Below are 22,478 nucleotides of genomic sequence, written 5' to 3'. Positions count from 1 at the left end.
CTGCAGGAGATACAGAATCAGATCAAGGAGGAGCAGGCTCTAGATGAACGGGCACAAGAACTGGATAGGCAAGCACAAGAAGCTTTGAAGGAGCGAGAGAGGTTGACCCGGTCTCTCAATCTACAGCGGCGGCTGCGGAAAGTCCAAAGAGAATTGGAAGAGGCTCGATTAATAACATCATTCACAGTGGATGTAGGAATGACGACTGAGCCTCCACTCGCTCCACCGGTCATGTCCAGTGTGAATGACCCACCTCAAGTGCTGGCTCCTTTCTCCATGGACTCTAGAGTTCTGGACTCAGCTGAACCTGTCGACCTGTTCTCCGAGCTGCGAGCTCACCCGGCGGGTCCCCAAACATCGGCCTCCTATCCACTTCCAGTGCCTCAACAAAGCCCTTCTTGGCTCCCACGCTTACCCCCAGCTGGGAGTCTACCCATAGATGCTGTGAGTCGGGCTGTGACTTCTCATCCCACTACAGAGAGTCACCCAGTAGTTCAAACTTCCAGTTCAGAGCATGCGGCTCACTCACCTCCTTCGTTTCACCATATAGCGCGGACCGCACCTCGTCCTGCCAAGAGTCAAAGACCTTCAGATCCAGTTCGTGTGAAACCTGCACCTCTTTCCTTGCCTAACCCCATTGAACGGGTAACAGAGGGTGCTAGGATCCTGGAGCTATTAGTGGCGACTGCCTTTGGCATCCCGAAGCCAAAACTGCCTTATTTTGAGAGTGGAAAGGAAAGTGACTTTGTTCTGCTTAAAATGGCGTTGGAGAATCTGCTAGATATCCACGCTCACCTTTCTGAACAGTACAAGTTCCAGGTCCTTATGGATCACTTGAGGCTGCCAAGTGCATACAAACTAGCAAAGTCCTATATGCACGCCTCAACTCCCTACACATCCGCTCTTGCTGCCCTCAAGGCGAAGTATGGCCAGTCACGGCAGTTGGTCCAAGGTGAAATAGCTAGCATCCTTCATTCACCACCTGTCAAGCTAGGTGACAGCAACGCATTCCAGGAATTCGCTCTGTCTGTGCGTTCATTGATTGGCCTGCTGCGGTCAGTGGAAGGTGCAGACGGCAGTGAGTTGCGGTGTGGCTCTCACGTGGACCGGCTACTTACCAAGCTCCCCCTTCAGAACCGGGACAGTTTCGTTGAGCACTGTCTGCTTCGTGGCATTCTGAAAGAGGACTCGGAACAGACATACACCTTGGAAGATTTCTCGGCATGGCTCCAGGTTAAAGCCCGGGCCAAGAGTATTGCCCAACCTCAGGACCTGAGTTAAGGGAAAGACGAGAGTCGGTACAGAGGAACCCTGGGAGAAGGGCTACACCGACCACATTGTACCTGAGCAACACAGCCACTGTGGACAGCCAGCCTGATGTCCAACCGAGCCGGGGAAAGAGTACGACCATCTCTGGGAAACCAAAGTTCCAACCTTTCTGTCCATACTGCAACAACAGGGAACACTTCCTGGGAACTTGCCCAAAGGTGAAAGAGTTCAGCCCTTCACAACTGAGGACATGGATAGAAAGGAATGATCGTTGTTACAGATGTGCCCGCTGCCATAAGCCAGATAAATGCACCCTCAAAAAGCCTTGCAACATCTGCAAAGAGTTGCATCTCACCATCTTGCATAATACTGCACATCAAGTGTACACAGGCCCCCATACGTCAGAGAAATCAGCTTCAGGAGACGCGATCAACCTGCTCGTCCGTGCCCCTCGTCCTGTGGACACTCTATACATGGATCAGCCGAACAGATCTCCCCGTGTGATGTTAAAGGTAGTCCCGGTCTTCCTGATTAATGGCCGCCAGAGGCTGAGGACATACGCCATACTTGACGATGGTTCAGAAAGGACAATCATCCTAACCTCTGCAGTGACCCAGCTGCAACTGAAAGGACCAGAAGAGATCCTGAATCTGAGAACTGTGCGGCATGAAGTGATTCCCATAAGTGGTGAGACCATCTCCTGTTCTATCTCCCCAGTGAGTCAGAAGGGGATCAGATTCCCTATAGCCAATGCCTTCACTGCCCCGGTCCTCGACTTGGCTGAGCATTCCTGTCCAGCCTCTGACCTGAAGAGGGAGTATCCCCACTTGCGAGGCCTACCCTTACTGGACTTTGTCCATGCCTGGCCATTGATCCTGATAGGCTCAGATCATTCCCACTTGTTGGTGCCCAAAGAGCCTGTCCACGTTGGCCCATGTGGTGGACCCATCGCTGTCCATACTGCCCTGGGTTGGGCTGTTCAGGGCCCAGCCAATGCCTTACCTCAACCTCCGACTTCAGGTGCACAAGCCTTGTTCACACTTTGCAACACTGTATCCTGCCCAGCTACTGCCGAATTGATGGAGAATGTGGAAAGACTGTGGAGGCTAGATTCCTTCCCACACCGCAAGGAGAAGGAAGTAACCCGGTCTAAGCAAGACCGTTATAGCCTGGAGCTGCTTGAGATGAAAACCACAGTCAAAGAAACCAGTGGAGTCTCTCGGTATGCTACCCCATTGCTCAGAGCCCCCAACAGTCCGCAGTTGACTTCTTCAACCCATAACTTGATGCCATGGCTGCGAGGAACTGAACGCAGGTTGAAGAAGGACCCTGAGCTAGTTGAGATCTGCAACCAGGAGATCCTGAAACTAGTTGAGATGGAGTATGTGAAGGAGGTGGATCCCAACAACGATCAGCCAGGTTCAGAATCTTGGTATGTTCCACATCACATCGTCAAACAAGCAAGTGGGAAACATCGACTGGTGTTCAACTGCTCCTTCCAGCTTCATGGTCTGAACCTGAATCACAGCCTTCTTCCCGGTCCAACTCTGGGCCCCTCTCTTCTTGGCCTGCTCCTTCGTTTCCGGGAGCACAGCGTGGCCATCAGTGGTGACATAAAATCTATGTTCCATCGGGTTTACCTACTCCCTGCTGACAGGCCACTGCTCAGATTCCTCTGGCGAGCTATGGCTCAAGCTACACCCCCAAAGACCTATGAGTGGCAGGTGTTGCCTTTTGGTACGACTTGTAGCCCTTGCTGCGCCATTTATGCCTTGCAGAGTCATGCAAAAGAGCACCAAGAGAGTGACCCTGAAGTTTTGAACTCGGTGTTGAGGGCATTCTATGTTGATAATTGCCTGCAAAGCTTCCTTTCCTCAGCCACAGCCAAAGCACTTCTGGACAAACTTCGTGCCACGCTGTCCCAGGGGGGATTTGAGATTCGCCAATGGGCAGGTAATGACTCCAGTGTTGTCAAACATCTCCCTCCAGAGGCAAGATCCGTTAGCACGGACTTGTGGCTCTCTCAAGCTGGCATTGACCCCCAGGAATCCACCTTAGGCTTGCGCTGGAGCTGCCTTCCTGATAGTCTGGGATACAAACATCGTGTGATACCCATTAAGATTCCCACGCGCCGCCTGATCTATCGCACTCTTGCCAGTCAATATGACCCTTTAGGATATATCTTACCATATACCACCAGGGCCAAAGTGCTGGTTCAGGACTTGTGGAAAACCAAACAAGGCTGGGATGACCCCATCACTCCAGCAGAACTGGCTGATCGATGGCTGCAGTGGGAACGGGAACTGGCTGACCTCTCAAGCATCAAACTGCCTCGTTGTTACGTGCCCCCTTGTGCTGACCAGTCAGGTGTGTACAGAGAGCTGCATGTCTTCTGTGATGCCTCGGAAAGGGCCTATGGCACTGTGGCCTATCTACGCGTCCATGACAGCCAAAATCATGTTCACGTGGCATTCATCATGGCTCGCTCTAGAGTGTCCCCGAAGAGACAGTTATCGATGCCTCGACTTGAACTGAGTGCTGCCTTGGTAGGGGCACAGTTGGCCACAACCTTGAAGTCTGAACTTACCTTGTCATTGGCCCGAACCATCCTTTGGAGTGACTCCACAACAGTGCTGACCTGGCTGAAGTCAGAGTCGTGCCACTACAAGGTCTTTGTTGGGACTCGTGTTGCAGAGATCCAGGAACTCACAGACTCCGATGACTGGAGGTATGTTGACAGTCCGAACAACCCAGCTGGTGCCCTGACCCGAGGCAAGACACTGCGTGACCTGGCTCAACCTAACTGCTGGACGGATGGACCTTCCTTCCTTCGGAATCCGGAGACTTGCTGGCCTGTTGCCCCGGATGTCTCACACACATCTTCACTCGCAGACAGCACCGAAGTAAGGAAAGCTAATGTGCCTAAAGGTTTCTATGGCCACCAGTACATTGCCGAATGCCTCAGAGCATCAAAGCTGGAGTGACCTCATCACCGCCACCGAGCAAACCTTGACCGACTCTGATAAAGCAGCCAGAGGTGTAGCAGCTGAAACCTTCATTTTGCAACAAGCCCAGGAGTCATGTTTCCCTGAAGAACTTGATGCTCTCCGTAAAGGCAAGCCTCTCCCGAGGCGAAGTCGTCTGCTCTCACTCTCTCCTGAACTGGATCCAGATGTTGGACTGATGAGAGTAGGAGGGAGATTACGTAGATCCCAGGACCTGGACCCAGACATCATCCATCCAATCATTCTGGAACCAAAGCATCCCGCTACGCAGCTCATTGTTAAGCACTGTGACGAGTCCCTGCTGCATCCCGGCCCAGAGAGGGTCTTTGGAGAGTTGAGACGCAAGTATTGGATCTTGGGTGGAAGACCAGCCATCTGGAAACATCAACACAGTTGCAGGGAGTGTCAGAGGTGGAAATCTTCTCCTGAAGTGCCCAAGATGGCTGATCTGCCCCCTGCAAGGCTGCGTCTCTTCAAACCACCATTCTGGTCCACCGGTGTAGACTGTTTCGGACCCTTTCTCATTCACCATGGCCGTAGAACAGAGAAGCGATGGGGAATTATCTTTAAATGCTTAACCACTCGTTGCCTACATCTGGATTTGCTTGGAAGCATGGATGTTGATGCCTTTCTACTAGCTCTCCGGCGTTTCATCTCCCGCCGTGGCAAGCCCTTCGAGATCTGGGCAGACAGGGGAACGAACTTCCGTGCTGGGGACAGGGAGTTGAATCAATGTTTCCAGGCCATGGAACCCAAGCTTCAAGAACAACTGTCCCATCAGCAGATCTCATTCAACTTCAACCCGCCAGGTGCCCCACACTTTGGAGGAGTCTGGGAGCGGGAAATCAGATCTGTCAAGAATGCCCTACGAGTTCTCGGGAATCAGACCACTTCCGAGGCCGTCCTTCACACCATCCTGATTGGGGTGGAAGGCATTATGAATTCTAAGCCTCTAGGCTATCTTTCATCTAATGCCAGTGATCCTGACCCTGTCACTCCCAACTTGCTCCTGATGGGGCGGCGAGACGCCTCCCTGCCACAAGCCATCTTTGCCAACAGCAAGCTCCTTGGTCGAAGAAAGTGGCGCCATAGCCAGATGTTAGCTGACCATTTCTGGACAAGGTTCATTCGTGACTATTTGCCTAACCTACAACCCAGAGGAAAGTGGCAGAGGGAAGTTCAAAATCTGGAAGTAGGGCAGACCGTTCTGATCCTTGACCCACAACTGCCTCGGGCCTCTTGGCCTACAAGTTGGCGGACGAACTTACACCAGACCGGTGTCTCGTCTGATGGTGCTCCCTGAGTTGAGAGTGTGTCTCTCTCCCCGGAGGAATTGATCCCAATTCCGGGGCGGCTGTGAAAAGACTCCCTGATCATCATTCTCATCCTCAGTCAATTCTCTTTCCCACTAAATATGGTGAATCTGCTGAAGTGATCCAAAGGATACCTGCCACCTGACCACGCCTACCTTACCTGCTGGGTAAGGGGGCAGAGGCTATAAATTGTTTGTTCACTCCTCAGTTCGCCCTTTTTTGCACTCCGTGCCAACACTCCTGTGCATCCACGTGTGTGCGTCTTCATGTTAACGTGAGTGGTCAATTCATTTCATTTCTATTGTTGAATTTGTATGCCTTTTATGGGAGCTTTGCTGACATGTGCTCCGCTGCCCTAATTCCTTTGTTCCCACACATGTGCCAAGAGCCATGTGAGATGATTGTCTGTTGTTTGACTGTTTAGTTGTGGGTTGTTTAGTCATACATGTTTGTTGTGCATTATTTGATTGGCCACTCCGTTGAATTGTAATTGTATTGTTCTTTTCTTTATCTCCTTTTGATGCAGCACATACATAAATACAAATGAAAAGTGGAAATAAAGAACCACAGACCAAGACCTCAAAGCAAAGACAAATAAAGCTGCTGGTGTTGCATCAAACCTTGCCTTCTCCTTGCCTACTTCCAAAACCCACTCCTTACTATTGACGTCTTCTGACCGAGACTCTGCTTGCTCACCACACACTCACTCTCCAGAACCCGATCAACCTACAGTTTCTTCAAGCTGATCCCAGTTTCTCCCGTCCATTTCCATCACTTTCTTTAACATTTTCTTCAAGGTCTGATTAAACCTTTCCACTAAGCCGTCAGTCTGTGAGAGGGGGCGTCGCCCCGGAGGCGCGGCTCGGATCTCCTCGTCGGCTGGGGAGAGGGGGCGTCGCCCACGGAGGCGTCGCCTCCTCTGCTCGCTCGGCTGCAGCGCTAGCAGCGCCCTCGGAGAGGGGCTCGGTGGAGTCCTCGGGGCCGACCTCATTTAGTCCACATAGCAGGTTGTCACGGGGCACTCTTCTGGGAGGGGGCGGCTTCCTGACCCCGTCTCGTTTTGCCAGAGAGCGCCAGAGGGGGTAAAACAGGGCCGCGTCTCGGCCAATGAGTACCTCTACTGGCAGGTCCGGGACGAGGCCCACTGCGCCCTAGAATGTGCCCTGCGTCGTCTGCACCTCGACGTGGGCAGTGGGGTAGCGGCGGGTCTCGCCGTGAATGCAGGTCACGGCCACCGTGTCCGGCAGCGGCAGGCCGGGGGCGAACTCGAGGCGGACTAGCGTCACTGCGCTCCCTGAGTCAAGGAGGGCCGAGGCGTCGCGTCCGTTGACGCGGATGGGGGTCACGGGGTTGGGTCCGTCTACTTGGCCCCAGCAGGCGGAGAGGAGGCCACAGGGTTTCCGGGGGTTCGGATCGGAGGAAGCCGAGGACATCGAGACATCCTGGCGAAGGGGACACCCCCAGGATAGGTGTCCCAGGCCACCGCAGGTGAAACACCTCCTCAGGTCAGCCGCTGGCGCCGGGCGCTCCACGGGGGTGTGGGGAAGAGGTTTTACCGGCTCAGAGCTCCGCGGACGTCCTGGGGCCTCCACCTTTGTCGGACGGCTGGCTCGCAGTACCGCTTGTGCCGCGAGGTGTCCCTCAACGAGCGCCACCAGCTGTTGTGCGCTCTGGGGGTTGCTCTGGCATGCGAGCCGCTTCGCCTCGTAGGGCAGGGCACGGAGGTATCGGTCCATGATCGCCCTCTCCACCGGACCTGGGACAGCGGGCTCGCTGGTCAGCCACCGATTCATGAGTCTGGTCAGCTCATACATTTGCATACGCGGGGACTCGGCGGGGTTGAATGTCCACTCATGTACCCGCTGGGCCCTTGAGATGAGGGTGTGTCCTAGCCGCTTCAGGATCTCCGCTTTCAGGTCTTCATACGGGACGGTGCGTACCTCGCAGAGGTCCCGATAGGCGGTCTGTGCCGCTCCGGAGAGGAAGGGCGCGATCAGGTCCGTCCACTGGTCGCCGGGCCAACCCTCCCTGGTGGCCGTCCTTTCGAACGTTAGGAGGAAAGTCTCCACCTCGTCTTCTTCCCTCTGCTTCACCAGGAACCTCGCGGGGTCTATTCGGCTCCCCTGCTCCCGTTCGAGGAGCCTTCGAGTCAGCGCGCCGGTCTGCTCCAGCTGCGCCCGCTGTAGCTCCAGCAGCTGTGCGCAGAGACCGGCGTAATCAGGATCGGGATTCATGGTGATAACTTGGTGTGGCTTTCCCCTGATATTGGTCAGATCCTCAGCTGTGCCCGCATTCTCCACCAGTGTGGCGCCTCCGGGGTTACGAGAAGGCGCTACGTGACCAATTTCAGGGAAAAGAGGGCTGTCCACACCAAATTCACAATCAATGTTCTTTATTAAAGACTGCGGCAGGGATGGTGTCGGTGCCGCGGAGTGCGGGGCTGGCTTGAGGGGGCTGAGGCGGAGGCGGCGTCGGTGGGCGAGAGCGGGGTTCGGTACACGGGGACGGGCAGTCATACGGTCCGGGGCTCGGCGGGAGAGGCGGCGGTCAGGCAGGCGGGGGTCGAAGCAGAGGCGGGTAGTCAGACGGTCCGGGGGTCGATCAGGGCGTGGGGTTCTCCTACAGAAGCGGGTCATACACAGGGCTTTTAGTCTTCTCTCTCTCTCTCATCATCTCCTTACTCTCCACACGAACGTGTTCTCCGCCGTCTCCTTTTATCCCCTCCTGTCATCTTGCGCTGATTTCCTCCCAGCCGTGTTCCTCCACGCCGGTGATTCTGATGGGCAATCGGAACTCCATACATGGTCCGTCGTCCGTTCACTGCGCGGTGCCTTGGAGGGATAGAGTGCGGTGGCAACAGCGCTGTGGCTGTCACATGCCACGGCGGTACATACACGTTATTTATTATGCTCCCCGAGTCCCCGGTTCCCTCCTCCTTACCTCTGTCCCGCGGGCGCCACAATATACAGACATATATATTTTACTATGTCATTTCTTTGTGTATTTAGGGAAACAGGTATTCATAATGACCCCAGAAGAGGAAGCCGTGACCACTTTGAATGCCACATTTTTTCGCCCTGCCAAATTCTATCTCAGTGGTTTTTCCAACATCTCTAATGTTAAGTATTTCTACGTCTTCCTGTGTTTTGTCTACATCGTGACCGTTCTTGGGAATGGGCTCCTTCTCTTAGTCATTTACCTGGTCAAGACTCTCCACACTCCTAAATACAGTGCCTTGAAAAAGTATTCATACCCCTTGAACTTTTTCACATTTTGTCACTCTACAACCACAAACTTAAATGTATTTTATTGAGATTTTATGTGATAGACCAACACAAAGTAACACATAATTGTGAAGTGGAACGAAAATGATACATGGTTTACAAAAATGTAAGCAAATAAAAATCTGAAAAGTGTGGTGTGCATTTGTATTCAGCCCCCTCTACTCTGATACCCCTAAATAAAATGCAGTCCAACCAGTTGCCTTCAGAAGTCACCTAATTAGTTAATAGAGTCCACCTGTGTGTAATTTAGTATCAGTATAAATACAACTGTTCTGTGAAGGCCTCAGTGCTTTGTTAGAGAACACTAGTCAACAAAGAGCATCATGAAGACCAAGGAACTCACCAGACAGGTCAGGGAAAAAGTTGTGGAGAAGTTTAAAGCAGGGTTAGGTTATAAAAAAATATCCAAAGCTTTGAACATCTCAAGGAGCACTGTTCAATCCATCATCCAAAAATGGAAGAAGTATGCCACAACTGCTAACCTACCAAGACATGGCCGTCCACCTAAACTGACAGACTGAGCGAGGAGAGCACTAGTGAGAGAAGCTGCCAAGAGGCCCATGTTCACTCGGGAGGAGTTGCAGAAATCCACAGCTCAGGTGGGAGAATCTGTCCACAGGACAACTATAAGTTGTGTACTCCACAAATCTGGCCTTTATGGAAGAGTAGCAAGAAGAAAGCCATTGTTGAAAAACAGACATAAGAAGTCCCGCCACAAGCCATGTTGGGGACACAGCAAACATGTGGAAGAAGTTGCTCTGGTCAGACGAGACCAAAGTTGAACATTTTGGCCTGAATGCAAAGCGCTATGTGTGGCGGAAAAGTAACACTGCTCATCACCCTGAACACACCATCCCCACTGTGAAACATGGTGGTGGCAGCCTCATGCTGTGGGATGCTTTTCTTCAGCAGGGCCAGGGAAGCTGGTCAGAGTTGATGGGAGGATGGATGGAGCTAAATACAGGGCAATCCTGGAAGAAAACCTGTTGGAGGCTGCAAAAGACTTGAGACTGGGAAGGAGATTCACCTTCCAGCAAGACAATGACCCTAAACATACAGCCAGAGCTACAATGGAATGGTTTAGATCAAAGAATATTCATGTGTTAGAATGGCCCAGTCAAAGTCCAGACCTAAATCCAATTGAGAATCTCTGCAAGACTTGAAAGTTTCTGTTCACAGATGCTCTCCATCCAATCTGGTTGAGCTTGAGCTATTTTGCAAAGAAGAATGGGCAAAAAATGCAGTCTCTAGATGTGCAAAGCTGGTAGAGACATACCCCAAAAGACTTGCAGCTGTAATTGCAGCGAAAGGTGGCTCTACAAAGTATTGACACAGGGGGGATGAATACAAATGCACACCACACTTTTCAGATTTTTATTTGCTTAAATTTTTGTAAACCATGTATCATTTTCGTTCCACACACACAATTATGTGTTACTTTGTGTTGGTCTATCACATAAAATCTCAATAAAATACATTTAAGTTTGTGGTTGTAGAGTGACAAAATGTGAAAAAGTTCAAGGGGTATGAATACTTTTTCAAGGCACTGTACATGATCGTCTTTAACCTGGCTCTGACAGACTTGTGTGGGAGCACTGCTCTCATCCCAAAGGTCTTGGACACATTTTTGTTTGAGAGGAGATACATTACCTACGAGGCGTGCTTAACTTATATGTTCTTTGTTCTTTTCTTTGTCAGTGTTCAGTCCTGGACACTTGTCACGATGGCATATGACAGATTTATAGCAATCTGCTTCCCTTTAAGGTACCATGGCATCGTGACTAAACCAGTTATTGCTGCAGTGCTGATGTGTTTGTGGGCTTTATTATTTAGTCTAATAACATTTACCGTTGATGCTATTGATCGCCTCTCCTTCTGTAGGTCTTTGGTGGTAAAGAGCATTTTCTGTGATCATGCGCCAGTATATCGTCTAGCCTGTAATGACTCATCTTTAAATAACATAATGGCATATGTTGCTTTCTTTTTAATCATCTGCATTCCTTTTGTACTGATCGCATTCACATATGTTTGCATTTCCATAGCGCTGATCAGGATTGCATCAGGAGAGGAACGACTCAAAGCATCTAAAACTTGTACTTCTCACCTGATTCTCGTGGCTATTTTCTTCCTACCAATTTTTGGCACCAACATAGCATCAGTAGCCACCTTCATTAATCTTAATTCCAGGATCATGAACACCACTTTGACACACACCATACCAGCTTTGCTCAATCCTATTATATACTCTTTTAAGACGGAAGAAGTTCTGACCTCTATCAAAGCACTTTTCAAAAGAATTTGGATCAAAAAATGGTGATCTCTTAATCATTGCACCAATGAAACATTGAGGGTTGTTTCAATCTGCTAAACTCTTATAAACACTATCATTTTTACGAAGGGTTATCACCTAATTATTTGTTCTTTACAGTTCTTTGCTATGTATAAAACTACAGCAGCAAAACAGTAAAATGATCTCCCAATCAAAATGTAATCAGGAATTTCAGTATGTGACTGTACACTGTTTATTATGACAATTATTTGGGACAAATATGCAGTACGTTGTTTTGTTTACATCAGTTTTGAAAAGATTGGAAATGACACATCATGTAACACATACTCCTGAACTGAGCTCATAAACAAGTGATAATAAAGCTTTATGACAAACCATAGTAGGTCACCTGATTAACAACTGAGTATAAATAATGGTGACGCATGTAATGTACAGACAAACCCACAAGAGGGCATGAAGGTCTTCTTATTCTCTCATTCAGTGGGTCTCAACCTTTTTCAGTTTCTATCTTAATCAGATTGATGTTTGCAACATCCTCAGTTTTGTCTGAACGGCAAGCACAGAGGCGATGTCTTTCCCCCTGATCTGCTGAAAATCCCCCTGTCAGCAACTCATATGCATGCACACTGTTACTCTCACAAACACAATCATTAAAATTCGACTCTGAGGCAAATTATATTACTGGTACAGGTGATATAAAGTGAAAACCATTCCCCAGTCTAAAATATGTTTATTTTTAATAAGGTTATTATATTTCGCCTGCCCCCAGAAATGGTCTTCCCCACACTTGGGGGTCCTGAACCCCAGATTGAGACTGCTCTTATTTATGACCTCCATTATCTTAAAGCACAGTGTGCATTATACAACAAGATATCATTAAGCAGATACATTTTTAGAAGATCTGAAAGAGTTGTCTACTGTAGTTCATGATGCCACTCTTTACTCAAGGACCCGACCAAATACATTGCATTAAATGCATCTGGTATCCTGTTTATATCTACATATGATTAATGTGTGTCTTTCAAAACTTTATATTTCGTGACCGTGAAAGTGAATAAACAGTGCAATGCAATAACTTTTAATTGTTCTAAGCTCAGTCCACAAGCACTATATTACCCACCTGATGAGAATGTCAGAACATTTGTATGCAATAAATAAACGATGCACAGTGACTCTTCTTAGCACATTAATCAACATAATGGTAAAAAATTAGCCCAACATGCTGCCCTTATAGATTTTATGAATGGCCTTTTCTTTAAAAAAATGAAAAACTTTAACTGTATATACCTATAAAATAATTAATCAGCAGAATAAGTGTAATTTTAAATAGTAAATTTGCATATTTTAATATGGACAGTGAGATGAGATGAGATTGATGAGATTCAACTTTATTGTCATTGTGCAGTGTACAAGTACAGAGACAACGAAATGCAGTTAGCATCCATCCAGAAGTGCAAAACAGCAGTAAAGTGCAGAGTATGTGCAAATGTACACTGTAAAAATAAGAATAAGAGTATTGCAGTGGGGTATGTACAAGTATGTGCAAATATACAGTTTAGGAACAAGTATGGGAGGTGCACTAGATGAGTGCGAGTGCAATATGGCAGAAAACAGTATGAAAAATACACTATAACACTAAGTACGCTGGGTGAGTATGATTACACTATTTACATATGAATATACTATGTCAGTATTATACACTATATATACATTTATTAAGTTAAGGCAGTATGAATACACTAATAAATGGAAAACACTTTAAGAGTATACTAATATGAATATGATTTCCAGTGAACAAGAATGTACATTATGGTCAGAATAAATAGCTAAATAAATAGGGGTGCTATGGGTGGAGTGAGTCCTGCTATCACCGTGGTTTAGAGTTCAACAGTGTGATAGCAGCAGGGAAGAAGCTGTTCCTGAACCTGCTGGTCCGGGAACGGAGAGACCTGAAGCGCCTGCCGGAGGGGAGGAGGGTAAAGAGTCTGTGGTTGGGGTGGGAAGTGTCCTTGGTGATGCAATGAGCCTTCCGCAGGCGTCGCTTGCACTGGATATTGTCTATGGTGGGGAGTGAAGAACCGGTGATGCGTTGGGCAGTTTTCACCACCCTCTGCAGCGATTTCCGGTCCGCAACAGAGCAGTTACCGTACCACACTGAGATGCAGTTGGTGAGGATGCTCTCGATGGTGCAACGGTAGAAGTTCACCAGGATCTGGGGAGACAGGTTGATCTTCTTCAGTCTCCTCAGGAAGAACAGACGCTGGTGAGCCTTCTTGACCAGAGTGGAAGTGTTGAGGTTCCAAGTAAGATCCTCGGAGATGTGGACACCCAGGAATTTAAAGCTGGAGACACGCTCCACCTCCGTCCCGTTGATGCGGACTGGAGTGTGCGTGTCCGGTTTAGTCTTCCTGTAGTCCACAATGATCTCTTTGGTCTTCTTGGTGTTGAGGGCCAGGTTGTTGTCGGCGCACCACGCCGCTAGGTGCTGGACCTCCTCCCTGTAGTCCGCCTCGTCGTTGTTGTGGATGAGGCCAATCACCGTTGTGTCGTCTGCAAACTTGATGATGGAGTTAGAGCCATGTACAGGTGTGCAGTCGAAGGTGAAGAGGGAGTAGAGGAGGGGGCTCAGCACACAGCCCTGTGGAACGCCAGTGTTCAGGGTGAGGGTTGAGGAGATGTGGCCGTTTAGTTTAACAGACTGGGGTCTGTTGGTCAGAAAGTCTAGTATCCAGTTGCACAGGGAGGTGTTGATTCCCAGGTCGCAGAGCTTGGACACCAGTTTGGAGGGGATGATGGTGTTGAATGCTGAACTGAAGTCGATGAACAGCATTCTAACGTAGGAGTTATTATTGTCCAGGTGGGAAAGGGCGAGATGTAGAGCCGTGGAAATGGCATCCTCCGTGCTCCTGTTATGGCGGTAGGCGAATTGGAGGGGGTCCAGTGTGGGGGGGAGGCAGGATTTGAGCTGGGCCAGGACCAGCCGCTCGAAGCACTTCATGATGATGGGGGTGAGTGCAACAGGGCGGTAGTCGTTGAGACTCGCTGCAGTGGAGTGTTTAGGCACCGGCACGATGGAGGTGGTCTTGAAACACGAGGGGACAGCTGCTTGGGCTAGAGACATGTTGAAGATGTTGGTCATGACTCCGGTCAGCTGTCCAGCACAGGCCCTGAGCACACGTCCTGGTATGCCATCGGGACCTGCAGCCTTTCGTGCATTAATCCGGCTCAGTGCAGCACACACATCAGAGGAGGAGAGGATGAGGGGCTGGTGGTCCGCAGGGAGCACAGCCTTGATGGCAACCTCCTGGTTGTCCCTGTCGAATCGAGCATAGAAGCTGTTGAGCTCTTCAGGGAGGGAGGCGTCACTGGTAGGGGGGCTGGAGTTGGTGGTTTTGTAATCCGTGATGGCCTGGATGCCTTGCCACATGCGTCGGGGGTCAGAGTTGCACTTGAAGTGTTCCTCGAGCCTCAGCTTGTAGCCGTGCTTGGCCTTCCTGATGCCCCTCTTCAGGTCAGCCCTGGATGAGCTGTAGGCCTGTGCGTCACCTGATCTGAAAGCGGTGTCGCGTGCCTTCAGCAGAAGGCGGACCTCTTTATTCATCCACGGCTTCTGATTCGGGAATGTTGTGATCTGTTTGAGGGTGGTGATGCTGTTGATGGTGGAGTTGATAAAGTCCATAACTGAGGAGGCGTAAGAGTTGATGTCTGTATGGGAGTCTCGGGTAGCCTTGGTGGCAAACTCACTCCAGTCAGTGTTTTCAAACTGGTGTTGGAGCAGAGAGTCAGCTTCCACAGGCCACACCTTGACTGTCCTCACTGTGGGTTTGATGCGTTTGATGAGGGGGGTGTACTTGGGGAACAGGAACAATGAGAGGTGGTCAGACTGTCCAAGATGGGGGAGGGGGACTGCTTTGTAAGCATTAGTCATGTTGGTATAAACATGATCCAAAGTCTTGTTACCTCTTGTGGGGCAGGAGACATGTTGGTGGAATTTGGGGAGTACTGTCTTTAAGTTGGAGTGATTGAAATCACCCGCAATAATGAAGGCAGCTTCCGGGTGTAAAGTCTGTTGTTTGCTAATGGCTGTATGAAGGTCCTTCATAGCTAGCTTAGCATTAGCATCAGGGGGGATGTAGGCTGCAGTCACAACAGTAGATGTAAATTCTCTGGGCAGATAGAACGGTCTACACTTAACCATGATGTATTCCAGGTTAGCGGAGCAATGACTCTCGGTAATAGTAGTGTCCGTGCACCATGCTTCGTTCACGTAGATGCACAGACCTCCTCCTCTGGACTTACCGGAGTCATCTGTTGATCTGTCTGCCCGTAAAGTCTGCCGCCCGGGAAGCTGAATAGCGCTGTCCGGAACGCCGCTGTTGAGCCATGTTTCTGTTAAAATCATGACGTTGCAGTCCATAATCCGTTTGCTTGTGGTGATCCGCAGTCGTAGCTCATCCATTTTATTCACCAGGGACCGAACATTGGCGAGGAAGATGCTAGGTAGAGAAAGCCGGTGAGGAGTTAGCTTTAGCTTAGCCTTTAGCCCTCCTCGGGCTCCTCGCCTTTGTTTACGGTCTCGACGCCGCCTGCGAGCCCTTCCGGTCGGCAGGGCTGAGTCGGTGGGATCCGCTGTTCTTTCGATCTCTGGGATGAGCCGTAGATCGCCGAAAAAGTTGCCAGGAAAGTTCGTTCTCAGATCCAAAAGTTCCTGGCGGCTGTATGCAGTATGTGCAAGACTGTTCTGAGTGAACAGACTTGCAATAACTAGGCCAATCACTGTTAATTTGCAGAAACTGGAGAGACGCTGAGCCTCGCGTTGTACACGCGCCGCCATCTTGTCATTTGTCTGCTGGATATGGAAAGGAAAGAATAAAGCCTCAGTGTCCCAGGATTATGTAGGTGTCTGTACATCCAATGTCACCTTACAGCCTTTAAAAGTCTGAATGTGCCTCATTCCTGATTGTCATGCACTCCTTCATGGCCCCTCCCACGCTGGACACAAACTGTTGGAGTAACTACCCTCTGACAGGATGTGTATCAAGACCAAAACTTTCTTCCTGACTTCCAGGAGTCAGCCTCACCAACAAGGCCTTGGACCCCTACTGATTCAGTCTCTTATATCCCCATGACAATCATTTTTACATCCCTGCACAGCTGCGCAATTTAAATATGGACACTTTGAATACAGAAACTTAAATAACTAACTTCTATTTTTATAATGTCTTTATGTTGTACTTTGTTTGTTATACACCAGTCACAACATTCAAATTTCTCGTATGTTCAACCATATTTGGCAATATACAGTTTCTTATTCTGATGTGATTGTTACACGCTTTACTGTAATGCCAGTACACATACCGCAAAACAATTTCTATCCAGGCTATTTCCCTGTTGCTTCCGTCTAGATATAAAACACACATGCATGCCCATACCGGGTGGAAGTGCCTTAAACAACAGAAGGTTGCAAAAGAAGTCTGATTGCATGGAAGTCGATAACAAAATGACCCTACTTCTCAATCTATTTATCACTGTGAAACATGAGTTTATGGTCTCAATCGCTAGTTTCAAGTCTTTAATACAGCATGATGTCCATTTTTAATATGATGGTCCCAAGAAGAAAGACGTATATGCTTTAGGAAGTGGCTACCTTATGATTGACAGGTGGCTACCGCGGCCTCGCTTCTGCATTTATTTATTTATTTAATTGTGGACTAGTTCAGTGGACACTTCAGTGGACACTGAACTAGTAGTTGTTTCTTAGTGAGCTTAGATGTTGTGTTTTGAATCATCCATTGGTCCCACATCCTCTACATATAGGCCCTCTCAGTGAGTTGCTCATATAGTAGCGTTCTGACAATTCCGTATTTTTCTGCAACATTCTAAAACCGTTTCGTCTCGTTGCAAATCATTGATCTGAACGGACCTTAAGGTTGGCTGGCTTAACCAGCTATTCTCATGTAGTAACCTGCCACTCGCCTGAGTTTTGTTCAGCTAATATAATGTATATATTTTCTGATGTTTGCATAGACTACACTCCAGGGATCAGGCATTGACTTCATTGGACGTAAACACAGAGGACTTGAAAACAGTTAAAGCTCGTCAGAGCTTCACCATCACAGAGAGAGCGAGAAAGAAGTGTTCACCTCTGTTTAACAGAACACAGTGCTGACGTGCTGTTCTCTCCATCAAACACTGCTTGGGACAGTGAAAGCTGAAACATTTTTTTTAGAATGGACCTTTTCAACTCAGCTCTTGGAAAAAACATCACATTTGTGCATCCAGCTTACTTCATAATAACTGGTTTGTCTGGTATCCCAAATATCAAGTATTATTATGTCTTTCTCTTTTTTGTTTATATTGTTTCAGTGCTGGGAAACACAGTTGTAATGATCGTAATATACTTGGATCATAACCTGAGAACGGCAAAATATATTGCAGTTTTTAATTTAGCATTTGTCGACCTGTTTGGTAACTCTGCTCTGGTGCCGAAGCTTCTTGACATCTTCCTGTTTAACCATCGCTACATCCCCTATAACGACTGCCTGACATTCCTTTTTTTCTGCTACACCTGTCTGTCGATGCAGTCGTTTAATCTGGTTGCACTCGCCTATGACAGGCTGATAGCCATCATCTTCCCTCTGCACTACCAAGTCAAGGTGACTCTCAGGTTCATGTTGTCTTTGATCACCTCTTTTTGGCTCTTTGTTGTAATTGCTGTACTCATTGCAGTTGGCCTCATCACGAGACTTTCCTTTTGTAAATCCGTGGTTATCAACAGCTATTTCTGTGACCACGGCCAGATATACCGGCTTGCATGCAATGACCACTTCCCCAATTATATCGTCAGTTGTCTTTTCCCTGTTCTCATATTTTGGCTTCCATTCATTTTTATCGTGTTAAGTTACCTGTATATTGGCTGCACTTTGGCTAAAGTGGCAACAGTTCAAGAAGGACTCAAAGCCTTTAAAACATGCATAGCTCATCTGTCATTGGTGGCAATATATTTCACCCCAGGGTTGATCACATTTACCCTGATGGAAAATATACATCCAAATGCCAGGATCATCAACCTGTCTCTGACCTCTGTCTTTCCTCCCATGTTGAACCCAATCATTTATGTTCTGCAGACAAAAGAAATCAAAGAATCGGTTAAAAGGTTATTAAGAATCAGAGGGAAAAGTAAAAGAACTATAAAGACATTAACCACAATGTGACGATTTGTCTGTGCTATACATATCTGTGTTTTATTTATTGTAAATTTCCCATTGTAAATGGTAGAATTTTCCTTTTTAACATGAGATGTTTGTGAATTGATTTAACAGTCCTTTTTTAAAGATATCACTAAATAATAATAATAAACTCCTGTTACAGTGTATGAGCCCACTGAGGTCGGACTGTAGAAGTGTTGAAGAAGTGATTTCAAAGAGAGTTTATTATATAGGAATGTATGAAAGCAAAATGTCTATTTTATTCTTTGTGTATTGTTTTTTTTTTCATTTCAGAAGAGGATTTTAGAATTAAAAAAACAGCCTAGACTGAAATTATTCTTTACAAAGTAACATAATTTTGTGAGCAGATGTAACATCTGGATTAAAAGTAAAACCTCACAAAGAAATGTAAGTTTGTCTTCTTTATATCAATAATTGAGCAAAGAAGTTGGAGCCACCTTGTTGGAGTATGCTGTCTACTCTGTGCGTTTGTGTGTATGTGTATTTTTATATACAGGATATACTGTATTTACATATACACATGTATACAAAAAAGTAGTAGCTATGTTGGATGATCTATAAGTCTTTACTTGAGCACGATGTTTTGAGCTAAACATTTTTTCTCTTTATTGATGATTAAAAAAATGACATATCAAAAATAGCCCCACTTAATAGTTTTTTACATCTTATCTGTGTTCATGAGCAGAAAGAGGGAGCGACGTGTCTGTTTACCATAAGTGCATGATGTGGAGCCAGAGTTTACACAGTGATCGGGGGGTTGGACCCGCTGTGTCAAAGTTCTGCCCACCGTAGCTGTTCAGGTTGAACGACGCCACAACATCTCTTTAACTACATATATGAAAAAATTGACTATTACACGATCTTGTCATGTTCATAAAAAGTAAATTACATCTCCTCTATCGTACAATTTCAGAGCCTTCCACTCAGCAACTTCTTCGGAGCAGCTGTCAATCGACACATCATCGTCCCCTTTTTTGTAGCATAAAATAACTAATTCAAACCAAACAGAGCTAGTAGGCAAAAAAACAGGGATTTACTTACCCCAAAAACGCTTAACATCACCAAAACAAACTAGAGATTCATTTTTATTTCTTTGGAATATTAAACTAAAAATCACAATCCCGACCCTGAAGTGGCAGGAACATCACAGGCTGATTATATAGTACCGCTCTGCTTTAGGGGCAACTCAAAATAAATACAGCTTAGAACAATTTATGATAAACTAAAATAAAGACAAACCAAAGTGTGACAGTATAGAAGTTAACAAAATGTGTTTGCTACATAAATTAATGCACTTTCAATAATTATAAAAAAATTGCGTGTGAGATGTGTATGAGGTCAAAAGGTCAAAGCAAATGAAGACAAAGTGAAGTATTTAACTGTAGTGGAAACTAAGGTGTGAAAGTGCAGGGGGGTAAGTCAGCTATGCAGGTGCGGCCATCACAGATACCAATATAAACTAAAATATAATTTAATATAGAAATGATATGATTCCCAGAGTATAAGGTCTTCTGCAGCTCATATCTGGCACCGAAGGGTGAGCTAAACAAGCATGTTGAAAGGCCCTAGCAAGTAGAGCTAGTTATCTGTTAGCAGGTGGTCCGAGTCCGACAGTGTGTCTGGCTAACAGCTAACTGGGCTAATCAGAGTAAATAACCAATACAGTTTTGGTGAGTTTTATTTTGTTTCTGCTGCTGTGCTTAAATGAAGTGTGTTTTTAGGAAGAGTTAAGTGAGTCTTAGATTGCAGAGACACCTGGCAGAGATCTCAACGTATCCTGTTTCTACATTTAAATCACGGATTGCGCCCTAAACCGATAATTCATCACCGCGGTGACATAAGTTGACTGAGACGATTGCACCAGCACATCTGTGACATCACCCATGAGACACGTTGAATGAACATGTGATACTGCCATCTGCATGTCTCACAACATGAGCAGTGAGCTATAAATGTCAGGTACAAGTCGCCTTAGTCCACTGCACACTTGATGCTGTCTCAGGTGAGTTTAGTCATAATGAGTTCCATCCATCAACCATGTCATATATATATATATATATATATATATATATATATATATATATACACACATATATATATTTTACTATGTCATTTCTTTGTGTATTTAGGGAAACAGGTATTCATAATGACCCCAGAAGAGGAAGCCGTGACCACTTTGAATGCCACATTTTTTCGCCCTGCCAAATTCTATCTCAGTGGGTTTTCCAACATCTCTAATGTTAAGTATTTCTACGTCTTCCTGTGTTTTGTCTACATCGTGACCGTTCTTGGGAATGGGCTCCTTCTCTTAGTCATTTACCTGGTCAAGACTCTCCACACTCCTAAATACATGATCGTCTTTAACCTGGCTCTGACAGACTTGTGTGGGAGCACTGCTCTCATCCCAAAGGTCTTGGACACATTTTTGTTTGAGAGGAGATACATTACCTACGAGGCTTGCTTAACTTATATGTTCTTTGTTCTTTTCTTTGTGAGTGTTCAGTCCTGGACACTTGTCACGATGGCATATGACAGATTTATAGCAATCTGCTTCCCTTTAAGGTACCATAGCATCGTGACTAAACCAGTTATTGCTGCAGTGCTGATGTGTGTGTGGGCTTTATTATTTAGTCTAATAACATTTACCGTTGATGCCATTGATCGCCTCTCCTTCTGTAGGTCTTTGGTGGTAAAGAGCATTTTCTGTGATCATGCGCCAGTATATCGTCTAGCCTGTAATGACTCATCTTTAAATAACATAATGGCATATGTTGCTTTCTTTTCAATCATCTGCATTCCTTTTGTACTGATCGCATTCACATATGTTTGCATTTCCATAGCGCTGATCAGGATTGCATCAGGAGAGGAACGGCTCAAAGCATCTAAAACTTGTACTTCTCACCTGATTCTCGTGGCTATTTTCTTCCTACCAATTTTTGGCACCAACATAGCATCAGTAGCCACCTACATTAATCTTAATTCCAGGATCATGAACACCACTTTGACACACACCATACCAGCTTTGCTCAATCCTATTATATACTCTTTTAAGACGGAAGAAGTTCTGACCTCTATCAAAGCACTTTTCAAAAGAATTTGGATCAAAAAATGTTGATCTCTTAATCATTGCTACAATGAAACATTGAGGGTTGTTTCAATCTGCTAAACTCTTATAAACACTATCATTTTTACGAAGGTTATCACCTAATTATTTGTTCTTTACAGTTCTTTGCTATGTATAAAACTACAGCAGCAAAACAGTAAAATGATCTCCCAATCAAAATGTAATCAGGAATTTCAGTATGTGACTGTACACTGTTTATTATGACAATTATTTGGGACAAATATGCAGTACGTTGTTTTGTTTACATCAGTTTTGAAAAGATTGGAAATGACACATCATGTAACACATACTCCTGAACTGAGCTCATAAACAAGTGATAATAAAGCTTTATGACAAACCATAGTAGGTCACCTGATTAACAACTGAGTATAAATAATGGTGACGCATGTAATGTACAGACAAACCCACAAGAGGGCATGAAGGTCTTCTTATTCTCTCATTCAGTGGGTCTCAACCTTTTTCAGTTTCTATCTCCATAATAATCAGATTGATGTTTGCAACATCCCCAGTTTTGTCTGAACGGCAAGCACAGAGATGATGTCTCTCCCCCTGATCCGCTGAAAATCCCCCCGTCAGCAACTCATATACATGCACACTTTTACTCTCACAAACACAATCATTAAAATTCGACTCCGTGGCAAATTATATTACTGGTACAGGTGATATAATGTGAAACCCCAGTCTAAAATATGTTTATTTTTAATAGGGTTATTATATTTCGCCTGCCCCCAGAAATGGTCTTCCCCACACTTGGGGGTCCTGAACCCCAGATTGAGACTGCTCTTATTTATGACCTCCATTATCTTAAAGCACAGTGTGCATTATACAACAAGATATCATTAAGCAGATACATTTTTAGAAGATCTGAAAGAGTTGTCTACTGTAGTTCATGATGCCAAACTTTACTCAAGGACCCGACCAAATACATTGCATTAAATGCATCTGGTATCCTGTTTGTATCTAC

The 22,478-nt window shown here is 46.5% G+C and overlaps 3 protein-coding genes across 3 annotated transcripts; all 3 read left to right on the top strand.

Annotated features, from left to right (window-relative positions):
* Positions 1-8,612: 8,612 nt before the first annotated feature.
* On the top strand, positions 8,613-11,188 carry LOC311025324 (olfactory receptor 1500-like; the record flags this gene model as incomplete). The annotated part of the gene is made up of 2 exons (XM_084028173.1): positions 8,613-8,817; positions 10,425-11,188. 2 exons carry the CDS (start codon positions 8,613-8,615, stop codon positions 11,186-11,188), a joined length of 969 nt encoding a protein of 322 aa, XP_083884299.1.
* A 6,195-nt stretch (positions 11,189-17,383) lies between these two features.
* Positions 17,384-18,375, top strand: LOC311025323 (olfactory receptor 1-like; the record flags this gene model as incomplete). The annotated part of the gene is made up of 1 exon (XM_084028172.1): positions 17,384-18,375. Exon 1 carries the CDS (start codon positions 17,392-17,394, stop codon positions 18,373-18,375), a length of 984 nt encoding a protein of 327 aa, XP_083884298.1. The 5' UTR covers positions 17,384-17,391.
* A 2,161-nt stretch (positions 18,376-20,536) lies between these two features.
* On the top strand, positions 20,537-21,505 carry LOC311025322 (olfactory receptor 1500-like; the record flags this gene model as incomplete). The annotated part of the gene is made up of 1 exon (XM_084028171.1): positions 20,537-21,505. One exon carries the CDS (start codon positions 20,537-20,539, stop codon positions 21,503-21,505), a length of 969 nt encoding a protein of 322 aa, XP_083884297.1.
* Between the last annotated feature and the right edge of the window lie 973 nt (positions 21,506-22,478).

This window comes from Eutrigla gurnardus (genome assembly GCF_963514095.1).
Source record: "Eutrigla gurnardus genome assembly, chromosome: 15".
In the NCBI taxonomy this organism is placed as follows: Eukaryota; Metazoa; Chordata; class Actinopteri; order Perciformes; family Triglidae; genus Eutrigla; species Eutrigla gurnardus.
The sequence above is the reverse complement of the archived record's forward strand: the minus strand, read 5'-3'. Positions and strand labels throughout refer to the sequence as shown.